At 48.6% G+C, this 13,367-nt stretch overlaps 1 protein-coding gene across 2 annotated transcripts in view; it reads left to right on the top strand.

The window, feature by feature from the left end:
* The first annotated feature begins 1,045 nt into the window (after nucleotides 1-1,045).
* LOC132402307 (transcription factor RelB homolog) overlaps nucleotides 1,046-13,367 on the top strand; it is an 84,882-nt gene continuing 72,560 nt past the window's right edge. For both annotated transcript variants that reach the window (XM_059985173.1, XM_059985174.1), the window contains exons 1-3: nucleotides 1,046-2,862; nucleotides 11,405-11,582; nucleotides 11,830-12,224. In XM_059985173.1, coding sequence (XP_059841156.1) covers nucleotides 12,176-12,224 — 49 coding nt within the window. In that variant the 5' untranslated portion in view covers nucleotides 1,046-2,862; nucleotides 11,405-11,582; nucleotides 11,830-12,175. The remainder of the gene's footprint in view (nucleotides 2,863-11,404; nucleotides 11,583-11,829; nucleotides 12,225-13,367) is intronic.

Below are 13,367 nucleotides of genomic sequence, written 5' to 3'. Positions count from 1 at the left end.
AGTTGACATGGATAGGTTTTTTCCATTGAGAGTAGGGGAGATTCAAACAAGAGGACATGAGTTGAGAGTTAGGAGGCAGAAGTTTAAGGGTAACACGAGGGGGAATTTCTTTACTCAGAGAGTGGTAGCCATGTGGAACAAGCTTCCAGTAGAAGTGGTCGAGGCAGGTTTGATTTTGTCATAAAAAAAAATTGGATAGGTATATGGACAGGAAAGGAATGGAGGGTTATGGGCTGAGTGCGGGTCAGTGGGACTAGGTGAGAGTAAGCGTTCGGCACGGACTAGAAGGGCCGAGATGGCCTGTTATTGTGCTGTAATTGTTTATTGGTTATATCATGAACCAATCCACGTAGAGGGATCAAAAGGTCAAGTTCCTAGATACCAACACCTCTGAGGGTCTAACCTGCTCCCAACATATTGGTGCAACTGTAAAGAAGGCAAGAAAGCAGCTGCATTTCACTAGGAGTTTGAGGAGATTTGGTATGTTGCCTAAAATGCTCAGAAATTTCTACAGATGTACCGAGGAGAGCATTTTGACTCACTTCATCAATGTCTGGTATGGGGAGGGGGGTAGTTGCACAGGATTGGAAGAAGCTACATAAACTTGCAAGCTTCATCAAAGGTACTAGGCTCTGCAGTATCAATGATATCTTCATTGAGCGATACCTCGGTAAGGCATCGTCCATCATTAAAGACACACTTCACCCAGGAATGCCCTCTTCTCAGTGGGACCATCAGGGAGGAGGGACAGAAGCCTGAAGGCACACTCACAATGATTCAGGAACAGCTTCTTCCCCTCCGCCATCCGATTTCTGAATGAACATCGAACACATGAACACACCCTCACTTTTTTAAAATGTCTGTTTTTGTACAAATATTCTTAACTCAATTATTTAAAATATGTACATATATACACACACTGTAAGTTATTTATTAATTTATTTCCTGTATTTATTATGTATTCCATTGAACTGCTGCTGCTAAGTTAACAAATTTCACAACATATGCTGAAGATATTAAATTTGATACTGATTCTGCTCTAAATTCAACGGTCAATCCAATGTCGCAGGTGATGTTGATCAGATCTTTGGTCGTTTGTGGATGTTCTGGAGAGATAACATTTGTGGCCAGGATTGTGGAGTATTATCGGAACATTTCAAACAGAGCTCATAGGATTTCACCTGGGAGACAGTGGACTTCCTCTCTGACAGTAAGACACTCCCTCAGTACTGTCCCAGACAGAGACGCTCCCTCCGTACTGACCCTCCGACCGTGAGACGCTCCCTCAGACAATGTGTCACTCCCTCAGTACTGTCCCTCCGACAGTGTGTCACTCCCTCAGTCCTGCCCCTCCGACAGTGTGTCACTCCCTCAGTCCTGCCCCTCCGACAGTGAGACACTCCCTCAGTCCTGCCCCACCGACAGTGTGTCACTCCCTCAGTACTGTCCCTCCAACAGTGTGTCACTCCCTCAGTCCTGCCCCTCCGACAGTGTGTCACTCCCTCAGTCCTGCCCCTCCCACTCTGCATCACATGGGGAGTGGGGTGCCTGGCGTGTATTTGGTCACAGCCGGCTGAGTGGGTCTGGAACCCGGGAGCGGATACAGGGGCAAAGTCGCCACCCACATTCCAACGTAAAGCTGGGAGATGATTGAAGGTGTCGGGGATGGAGGATTTGAGAGGGTGGGGGACATCAGCATCTCCACACTCTGTGACAACGTGCTTTCCTCTCGGCTGCTTTATCCATCCAGGGGGAATCCAATCAACAGATCCCTGAAGCAGGTGAAGCCCAATTGCGATAAAAAAAAGGACATTTTCGGAGAAGTTTTCAATGGTTCCGGATATTGAAAGGGAGCGTAACGCTGGCAGGAAGTGTGCGGCTGCGAGAGGCGTTGGGAATGCACCGAGAGAGACCTCGGTCCGGAGCTGCGGCCGCTCTCCGGGCCGTGTCGCTACCGCCCCCCCGTGGCCACGCTCCGCACGTCGGCCCACTCGCGGACCTTTGTTCGGTGGGGGCAGCCCGTCCACCTCAGGGGTCGACACAGTGTGCACACCACTATTGTACACGTGTTTATTTCAGATGCTGCAGCTGGAACCAGTCTGACCATTCTCCTATGCGCTCTCTCATTAAGAAGGCGTTTTCACCCACAGAAACGCTGGATGTCTCTGTAAACCCGAGAGCATGAAAATCACAGGAGATCCGCAGATTCTGGGATCCCCAAACTACCCTGTGTGGAAGCAACATGGTCAGTCACCGTGTTGGTATTCTCCCAATCTGATGTTTGGTCTGAACAACAACTGAACCTCTGACTATGTCTGCATGTTTTAATGAAGTGAATTGTGTCGCACGATTGGCAGCACAGTAGCCCTTCCCAGTACCAGTGACTTGGGTTGAATTCCTGCCACTGTCTATCTGTGACTGTATGGGTTCACGGTAACAGACCCTCTGACTCAATGAGACAGCACCACTCAATTACACCCGTGGCACCAGTTAACCTACTAATCCGCACGTCTTTGGACTGTGGGGGAAACCGGAACACCCGGAAGAAACACACCTGGTCACGGGAAGAACGTACAAAGTCCTTTCAGGCACCGGCGGGAGTTGAAGCCAGCGCTGTAATCGTGTTGTCCTAACCACTATGCTACTGTGTCGCTCCCGCAGGATTTCAGATTCGAGAGTCACTTACCTACCACACACAGTAGCGTGCCTAGGATGTTCTGCAAATTATGCCAAGCAGCACAACAACAACAGGAAACAAACCCTTTTCCCACCCACACACATACAGAGAGGCCCCCATCTGGGCCTACAACCTCAAGTCTTCGATCCCAGACTCTCAGAGTCGAGACTCAGAATCCGAATCAGGTTAGTTATCACTGACATAAATGATCTGACGTTTGTTGATTTGCAATAGCAGTTCAGCGAAGAGGCCTGAAGATACTGCAGAGTACAAAACAGAGATGTGAAATGGTAGGAATGATGCATTAGAGTTCATGGGTTCATGGACCATTCAATCACGAAGACAGTGGATCGGCTTCATTTGGAATTTGAGGAGACTTGGAATAACACCAACGACTAGCAAATTTCACAGATGTATCATGGAGAGCATACTGACTGGTTACATCACCATCTGGTGTGTAGGCTCTGATACACAATGGTCCTAAGAGGATTATAGACTCCCTCATGGGCACAACCCTCCCCACTATCGAGGACATAAGACCATAGGACCATCAGATATTGAAGCAGAATTAGGTTATTGGCTCATTGAGTCTGCTCCGCCATTTCATCATGGCTGATCCATTTTCTTCTCAGTCCCAATCTCCTGCCTTCTCCGTGTCCCTTTATGTCCTGACTAATCAAAGATTAGTCTTAAATATACCCAGTGACCAAGCTTTCACATCTGCCTGTGCCAATAAATTCCACAGGTTCACCACCCTCTGGCTAAAGAAATTCCTCCTCATCTCTGTTCTAAAAGGACATCCCACTATTCTGAGGCTGCATTCTCTGGTCCTGGACTCTGCCACCATACAAAACATCCTCTCTATGTACTCTATATCGAGGCCTTTCAACAATCGATGGATTTCAATGAGGTCACCCCTCATGCTTCTGACTTCCAGTGAGAACAGGCCCAGAGCTTTCAAAGAGTGGTCATGTGATAAGCCTTTCAATCCCAGAATCATTTTCATGAACCTCCTTTGAACCCTCTCCAATATCAGCACATCCTTTCTTGGATAAGGGGTCCAAATACAATGCCTCAGGAAGGCAGTGTTCACCATGGGAGATCCGCACCATTGAGAGCATGTCCTCTTCTCATTGCCACCATCAGTGAGGAGGTACAGGAGCCTGAAGGTACACACTCAAAGACTGAGAAACTGCGTCTGTCCCTCTGCCAGCAGATTCCTGAATGGTCCATGATTGCTACCTCATTATTCTTGCTTTTGGGGATGATATTTATGTAATAGATAGTCATGTTTGTTTATTTATTGATTGATTTGTTTGTTGAGATACAGCACAGAACAGGCCCTTCCGTGAGTCCTGATGAAGGGTGTCAGCTGGAAACATTGACTGTTTATTCATTTCCATAGACACTGTCTGACCTGCTGAGTTCCTCCAGCATTCTGTGTGTGTTACTCTGTCCATAGACACTGTCTGACCTGCTGAGTTCCTCCAGCATTCTGTGTGTGTTACTCTGACCATAGACACTGTCCGACCTGCTGAGTTCCTCCAGCATTTTGTGTGTGTTACTCTGACCACAGACACTGTCTGACCTGCTGAGTTCCTCCAGCATTCTGTGTGTGTTACTCTGACCATAGACACTGTCCGACCTGCTGAGTTCCTCCAGCATTTTGTGTGTGTTACTCTGACCATAGACACTGTCTGACCTGCTGAGTTCCTCCAGCATTTTGTGTGTGTTACTCTGTCCATAGACACTGTCTGACCTGCTGAGTTCCTCCAGCATTTTGTGTGTGTTACTCTGACCACAGCAATAATGTGGGAGCACCTTCACCAGGACTGTGGGTGATGCAGTTTACAACCACTTCCAATGGGCAGTTTGTTAGGGCTGAACTTTGTTAGTTTTGCCCAGAGCTAGAACTAGAATCCGCGGCCACTTCATTAGGTACGTCTGCTCATTAATACAAATATCTAATCGGTTGATCGTGTGGCAGCAACTCAATGTATAAAAGCATGCAGACACGGTTAAGAGGGTCAGAATGAGGAAAAAAGTTTGATTTAAGTGGGTTTAACTGTGGAACAATAATTGTTGGTGTCAGATGGAGGGATTTGAGTATCTCAGAAACTGCTGATCTCCTGGGATTCCACACACAACGTTCTCCAGAGCTTACAGAAGATGGTGCAAAAAAACAGAAAATAAAACATACAGTGAGAGGCAGTTCTGTGGGTGAAAACGCCTCGTTAATGAGAGAGGTCGGAGGAGAGTGGCCAGACGGGATCAAGCTGACAGAAAACCGACTGTAACTCTAACAATCTGGTGTTACAACAGTTGTTTGCAGAAGAGCATCTCTGAACGCTCAGTGCTTTGAACATAGAAGTGGAAGGACTACAGCAGCAGAAGTCTACAACTATACACTCCGTGGCTACTTCATCAGGGATCTTCAGAGTCATAGGGAAGTACAGCACAGAAACAGGCCATTCAGCCCATTTAGTCCATGCCGAAACCATTTAAACTGACCACTGCAATTGGCCTGCACCGGGTCCACAGCCCTCCATACTCCTACCATCTAGTTACCTATCTAGACTTCTCTTAAATGTTGAAATCAAACTCACATGCACCACTTGTGCTGGCAGCCCATTCCACAGGCTCATCATTCTCTGAGTGAAGATGTTTCCCTTAAATGTTCACCTTTCACCCCAAAACATAACTTCTGGTTTTCGTCCCGCCCAATCTCAGTGGAAGCAGCTTGCCTGCATTTACCTCTCATAAATGTGTACGCTTCTATCAAATCTCCCCTCAATCTTCTACGTTCCAAGGAATAAAGTCCTCACCTATTCCAGTTACTCCTCTAACTGATTAAGTGGTCATTCATTGTATGGTCACAATAAAGCAAGCAATCCCTCACTCATCACTACTGGTTGTGATATCATTGATTTACTTCATTGTAAGTCGAAAGAGGGAACTAATTCTGCCACATGGTGGTGATCTGTCTCTTGTGTTCTCTCTTTCCAATGACGTGACAGGTTTTGCTTTGTCAGACCTCAGCTTGGAAACTCTGACTGGGGATGTTTTCCAAAAATTGGAACAGCTGCAGGTACTCGAATTCAGAGTGGCTGCACAGGTCAGGCAGCATCTGTGGGAAGAGAAACAGCAACAAGTAATCTGACGCAGAGAACTGGTGGGACTCGCAGTGTCTGTGGGGGTGGGGGTGGTGTGGAACCTATGCATTGAGACTGTTGTACCAGAGCATGGTGAAACCAGTCAGGATATTTTCACAGCAACACTCACAAAGTGCTGCAGGAACTCAGTGGGGCAGACAGTATTGATTGGAAAAGAGCGTACTGGACAATTTGGCCAAGATCCCTCATTTGGGCTGCACAAGAAGATGACATTCAGGATACATCTGTAGAAGTGAGAGCATTTGGTGACACACAGTGCTGCACAACTCCTTAGACACATATACAGTACTGTACAAATACAGACACATATACAGTACTGTACAGAATACAGACACGTATACAGTACTGTACAAATACAGACACATATACAGTACTGTACAGAATACAGACACGTATACAATACTGTACAAATACAGACACGTATACAGTACTGTACAGAATACAGACTCGTATACAGTACTGTACAAATACAGACACATATACAGTACTGTACAGAATACAGACTCGTATACAGTACTGTACAAATACAGACACATATACAGTACTGTACAGAATACAGACACATATACAGTACTGTACAAATACAGACACATATACAGTACTGTACAGAATACAGACACGTATACAATACCGTACAAATACAGACACGTATACAGTACTGTACAGAAGCTTCAGACATGGATGCAGTAATGTACAAAATTCCTAGGATGTATACAGTACTGTACAAAAGCCTTAGGCAGCACACAGTACTGTACAAAAGCCTTAGACTCGTATACAGGACTGTACAAAAGCCTTTGGCACATATCCAGGACTGTACAAAAAGTCTCAGTCACATATGCAGTAAGGGTCAAAATCTTTGGGCACGTATACAGTACTGCACAAAAGCCTTAGACAGGTATACAGTAATGTAAAAAAGCATAAGGCAGGTACACTAATGTACGAAAGCCTTAGGCACGTAGATATATTGTGTAAAAGCCTTAGGTATGTACACAGTACTGTAGTGGTAGGCAGCATCGATCCCGGGGATCATGGGTTTCTGCCTCTGGTGGACTGTGACCTCTCCAGAGCGCAAACCTGGGTGGGAAGATTTGAAGATCTGGCTGTTGCCCATGCAGTGGGCTCCCTGTCTCCAGGTGTAGTCCAGGGGAAGGGCAGGCTGCCATCCAAGGCTGACAAGCCCCACCTGCCCAAAGCAACTGGTTTTGAGGTGCCAGTGGTCCAACTTTACCCCTTCTCTTGTCAGTAGAAACTCAATCCTGTCCCACCATTCAATGTGATCTAACCTACCAGATTGTATTTATCAGTGGTTAATCTGTTCTGTACCTGACAATATTTAATTTACTGTGTGGTTGTCTCGTTTGACAGTGTACATGTACTGCACAGTTGTCTCATTTGACAGTGTACATGTACTGTACGATTGTCTCATTTGACAGTATCTATGTACTGTACAGTGTCTTGTTTGACAGTGTACATTTACTGTACAGTTGTCTCGTTTGACAGTGTAAATGTACTGTACGATTGTCTCGTTTGACAGTATCTACGTACTGTACAGTTGTCTTGTTTGACAGTGTAAATGTACTGTACGATTGTCTCGTTTGACAGTATCTATGTACTGTACAGTTGTCTCGTTTGACAGTGTAAATGTACTGTACGATTGTCTCGTTTGACAGTATCTATGTACTGTACAGTTGTCTCGTTTGACAGTGTAAATGTACTGTACGATTGTCTCGTTTGACAGTATCTATGTACTGTACAGTTGTCTTGTTTGACAGTGTACATTTACTGTACTGTTGTCTCGTTTGGTAGTACACATGAACTGTACATAGTTAAATGACAATAACTTGACATGGTTCGAAAGTTGAGAACTTAATTGTCTTGGACGAATTGGGGAAAAGTGTTGGTTTCCAGAAAGTAGAAGTCTGTTACAATGATAATGCCCAGATGATCAGTTTTTGGGTGAATGTGGCAAAGGTTTCTGGGGGAAACCTATCTTATGTCTTCATACTGGTTTCCAGGATCTATTAAGTATGCCTAGAAGTGGTTTTGGTTTTTGATGAAGGTCTTAGGCCAGAAATATCAACTCTGCTTTAAATCAAGGCAAGATGAGTGCACCACTCCCATCTTCCAGCAAGATGGTGTCAGTGACCGTCAGCGATATCTTGCAGACAACTTACAAAACTACCAGATATTCTTCTTCTTCTAAAGGTACTTCCTCTTCTTATTCTGAACTGTGATCCATTTCAGCCTGTAATGTTTTTATGGGCCTTTGAAGCAATCTGACATCTCTGTGGTCTCCTGGTGGGTTTATCGTAGGCGAGAGCAGAGAGCGTAGCTATGGCCAACTCTGGGGAATTAGTGTGGTGGAACCGACTGGCAGTCAGTTCTAATACTCCACTCAGCTGAAACGTTGAGCAGGCTGAAAATCATCAGGGACAAGAGTGGAAAATAAACAAGCGCTCATCGGACAGGACTCTTCCTGCTGCTGCTGGGGGCTGAAGGTGCAGGAGTCCCGCATCCCACATCACCACATCGGACAGGACTCTTCCTGTTGCTGCATCACCACATCGGACAGGACTCTTCCTGTTGCTGCTGGGGGCTGAAGGTGCAGGAGTCCCGCGTCCCACATCACCTGCCTGCATCGGACAGGACTCTTCCTGTTGCTGCTGGGGGCTGAAGGTGCAGGAGTCCCGCGTCCCACATCACCTGCCTGCATCGGACAGGACTCTTCCTGTTGCTGCTGGGGGCTGAAGGTGCAGGAGTCCCGCATCCCACATCACCTGCCTGCATCGGACAGGACTCTTCCTGTTGCTGCTGGGGGCTGAAGGTGCAGGAGTCCCGCGTCCCACATCACCACATCGGACAGGACTCTTCCTGTTGCTGCTGGGGGCTGAAGGTGCAGGAGTCCCGCGTCCCACATCACCACATCGGACAGGACTCTTCCTGTTGCTGCATCACCACATCGGACAGGACTCTTCCTGTTGCTGCTGGGGGCTGAAGGTGCAGGAGTCCCGCGTCCCACATCAGCGGCTTTGGGAGCGGCTCCTGCCTTACAGCCATCGTACTCCTGGACGGACTTCACTCTCCTCAGCACTGAACGTGCTCCGCAGCTGTTCACGTTCCTTGTGAATCTGTTTAATTTTTCACTGTTTGCTCAATTTCATAAAGGCGTTTCAGCACTGAGCTGATTCTGTGACTGTGGCCTGCAGCCAGCCGGCTCCTGGACCCACCTCACTTGCCTCAGTGAGTCTGAGGCTGTGGACTCACTTTCTGGGGTCTGCGGTTAATGTCATTTGTTCATTTTTTGTACAATGTATTCTTTTTTTCAAACACATGGGGTGTTTGATGGTCTTGTTGTCCGGGTTTTTTTCTTTAAAGGGGTCTTATTGTGTTTCTTTGGTTTGTGGCCGCCTGCAAGGAGCCGAATCTCACGGTTGTGTGGATTATACGTGCTTTGATAATAAACGAACTTTGAGATATGGTGAGGTACAGGCATAATGACGGTTGCTTGTAGCAGCATCTCAGGCACGTAGATTCAGCCAAGCAGCTTCCATATTATTAGACTATAGAATCGATCTCTCTACAACAAGATGGACTTGACCTTGTTATGGCTTTCCATCTTGTGTCTGCTTTCTCTGTCACCGTATTTATTGTGCATTCAGAATCAGAATCAGAATCAGACTTTAATTGCCAAGTACCTGTGCACACACAAGGAATTTACTTCCGGCAGATGCTGTCTCTTTGCTCATAACAATAATAATGATAAATATAAATGAAAATATAGATTATACATACAAGTAGTGCAATCCAAGTAATAGTTAGCCGACAGTTAACCAGCAGCTAACTGTTCAGCAAAGTGACCGCAGTAGGGAAAAAACTTCTCCAGTGCCTATTAGTCTTAGTCTGGAGGGATCTGAAGCGCCTACCAGATGGAAGCAGTTCAAACAGTCCGTGCGCAGGATGGAAGGAGTCCTTTATGATGTTCCCCGCCCTCTTCTTCAACCTGGAAGAGTACAGGTCCACAATAGAGGGCCTATTTATTTGTTTATTGATGACATTTTATACATAGAGTGCCTAAGACTTCCTGTATTTGTGAACGTGGAGCGGAGAGCAAGTTTGTAAATCTGGTGGGTGTTGGGAATGGTGGAGGTGGAGCGCCGCGGGTAGGGCGTGGGACAGGTGGCAGAGAGGGAGAGCCAGGGGCAGGGGAAGGGTGGCATGGGGGCAGACACACCCAGCCCTGAGACACCAGGCAAGGTCATTTGGTTCCAAACAATTGGCATATTGATCGTTACACAATGTCTCTCCGGTGCTTTCTGTTCCTTCCCCTCTCCCTGCCCCTTTTCCCAAACATGATTCAGCAATTACAACATAAACTAGTGACAGGAAAATGGCAAATCAAGATATGTGCTCAGAAAAGAAAACAGAGATGAATCAAATGGCAAGAAGTGGTCCGCAGCATTTCATACTGGAGTCAAGGTTACAGCAGCTGGAGGAGAACCTGATGGTTGAAGGGAAGCAGCTGTTCTCGAACTTGGTGGTGTAGAGCTTCTGGCTTCCATACCTCCTGCAGACTCAGAGTGGCCCACCGGTCCTCCGGGTTCAGGGGTTCAGCTCAGGGCCAACAACCCTGACTGGTCACAGCAATGAAGAATCCTTCCACATCTGAGTGTGACGGTATTCCCGAGTCGACTGACAGCAGTGAAAGCCGCGATGAAGCCCGGGACACCTCCGGAGGTGGAATGCCTCCATTGTTACCCTAAATGCCAGCATGCCAAACGGGAAAAAGAAAGAGAGAGAGAGAGAGAGAGAGATCCAGATTTGCAACATCTGTAGACTCTCTTGTGTCCTAATTTCAAAACCAGCTGTAAAATAGCCTGTTAGCTAGAAATCCATCTCCTGTCTGTTACCAGAGGAACCCAGCCAACTACACAGGGAAATGGACAGTCAAGGTATTGGCTGGAGCCCTTCTCAAGACCAATCAAAACCTCTTGAGCTCCCGTCCATTGCCTTTGCATTGTCAGTAATAAATTGGTTGTATTTAGATAATTGCCCCGGCATCAGATTTATGAATGGACAATGAACGAGGAGATCAGTGAGAGATAGGCTCATGCCCCGACTCCAGGCTTCTTGGCCTCCAGACCACACACTCTGCGTCAAAACTCACTGAACTCCCTCGGAGACAGCAAAGTGCCAGATTGCTCAACCCTCCCAAGAAATCACCATTCAAGTGAAAACCACACCTTCCAATTATAGCAGAATAACTTTTGAAAGTAAAAGGAGTAGTTTGGTGAGCTGCCGCATGTTCCATCTTCTTCGTGTGCAACTGTAGGCGTCCGTCAGGGCTGCATGCTGGATTTCCTCAAGCTTCTAAGAAGACGAAGATGTTGCATCATCTGCTGAGTGATTCCAGCATTTCCTCACTGATGCTGCTCGACCTGCTGAGTTTCTAACCCTATATTCCAGCTTCCACAATCTTCTTTGTGGACCTGAGTGATTTCTTCCTGCTTGTCCACAGAACAGGTCAATGTCACGTCTGTTTTTTTTTCTTTTCAAGGTGGCGGGGTTTCTGTCGGAATCAGCTTGGACTGCTGTCCCTCACGGACTGTGGGTTCTCACTCTCTGAACGGGCAGAGCGGCCTGGCGCCTCTGAAGTGCCACCCTGTGGACAAACCAATTGCTCGCCGATGTCGCCAACTGAGACATCGCGGGAGATTGAAACATCGAGACAGCAGGTAGCTCTCAGAGTCTCTCGCTCTCCCCCCGGTCTGCCTGCATGGTGGGTGGTGGGGGGTTGATGCTTTCTGCTAGAACGGGGGAGGGGTTAGGATTGAGGCTTCTCTGCTGCTTATGGGTGGGACTTTGCGGTTCTGACGTTTTCTGTAATTCATTCTCAGAATTTCTCTGGGGATGTAAGAATTGCAGAGTGTATGCTGTAAACATTCTCTGATATTAAATGCAACCATTGTGACTTAATTTCAGGTTTGATATCAACGCGCATGGTGCGAGTTAAAGGAAGAAAGACATCGCCGACGTTGCACCGGGATCACAGATTTTTGTTTTCGTTTTCTGTTCGGAATCCAGTTTGGGTTTTGGTTTTGATCTGGTCCGTTCGAGTTGGGCAGTTGGGATCCTGTCCGGGGTTTCTGCCGGCCGCGTTGCCAAGTGCGTCACCCCGGACTGCGTCACGTGCTCGGCGCAGGGGATTCCCCCGCCTGGCGACCAATCAGCGCGCGCGCCTCGACTGGGAATTTCCAGCAAAGTATCAAAAAAAAAGGAACCGAGCGAGGCGGGGAGACGCAGTGGCGAGCTGGTAGACAGCGGTGGTATGAAGAGCAGAGAACAGGAGCAGCTCCCGGGGCCCCCCTGCCCCTCAGGTGGGTGCCAGCCGAAATCCCGAGCCCCACACTCCGACCGGGTTCCCCCCGCTACATGTGCGCCCTTCACTCCCTGTGTATGTCGCCCAGGGCTGCCCGTTTCCCTCCTTGTCATACGGTCACACACCAACCTATCCCCCTCCCCAGCCTTCCGTCCCTTTCGCTCGATGTCGTGGTCACCCAACCACCTTCCGACGCGTCACTCGTCTACCCACCCCTTTACCCCTAGTGGAAATGTGTCACCCTCCTGTCCATTTGTCGGTCACACCCCCCCCCCCCCCGGGCCACCTCCCAGTGTCAGATCATCTTCCCTCACTCCCGGGATGCCTCCCAGTGTCAGTTCACCCCCCCCCCCACTCCCGGGCCGCCTCCCAGTGTCAGATCACCCCCCCCCCCCGGGCCGCCTCCCAGTGTCAGATCATCTTCCCTCAACTCCCGGGCCGTCTCCCAGTGTCAGATCATCTCCCCCTCCCGGGCCGCCTCCCAGTGTCAGATCATCTTCCCTCAACTCCCGGGCCGTCTCCCAGTGTCAGATCATCTCCCCCTCCCGGGCCGCCTCCCAGTGTCAGTTCACCCCCCCCCCCCCCACTCCCGGGCCGCCTCCCAGTGTCAGATCACCCCCCCCCCCCCGGGCCGCCTCCCAGTGTCAGATCATCTCCCCCTCCCGGGCCGTCTCCCAGTGTCGCTCACCTCTTTCTGCTGCGGCCATCTGCCTATATCATCCGCCCCTCCCTTCCCAGATTTCCGCCTTTATTCGTGCCCATCCCGCCTTCTCCCCTAGTTACACTCCAGCCCCGTGACACCTTTCCCCTGTAGCCCCAACCTCTCCTCCGCTGGTTTCAGCCCACCCCCGTCTGTCTGAATACATCCTACCACCTACCCCGTCGTACCCTCATTCCTGTCTGACTGTCCGCCTTTCTCTCTGCTCCTCCCGCCCCTGTGACTAACTGCCAGTCTCCCCCAAACTCTGTACCCGTTTGGGGGTCAATGAGGGAGCGGATGGGGGTCTGCCACTTTCAAACCCCTGAAACAGGCTTTGTAACCTCAATGAGAAACTACAAAGAGTGGTCATAACAGTGAGGCGTGGGACGGCATGAAAGATATTCCTGGGAATCTTCAGTGCTGGAGGCTTCCCTAACCAAC

This window comes from Hypanus sabinus, chromosome 11, assembly GCF_030144855.1.
Source record: "Hypanus sabinus isolate sHypSab1 chromosome 11, sHypSab1.hap1, whole genome shotgun sequence".
NCBI classification, from domain to species: domain Eukaryota; kingdom Metazoa; phylum Chordata; class Chondrichthyes; order Myliobatiformes; family Dasyatidae; genus Hypanus; species Hypanus sabinus.
Note: the sequence above shows the minus strand (reverse complement) of the source record. Positions and strands in the feature narration are given on the sequence as shown.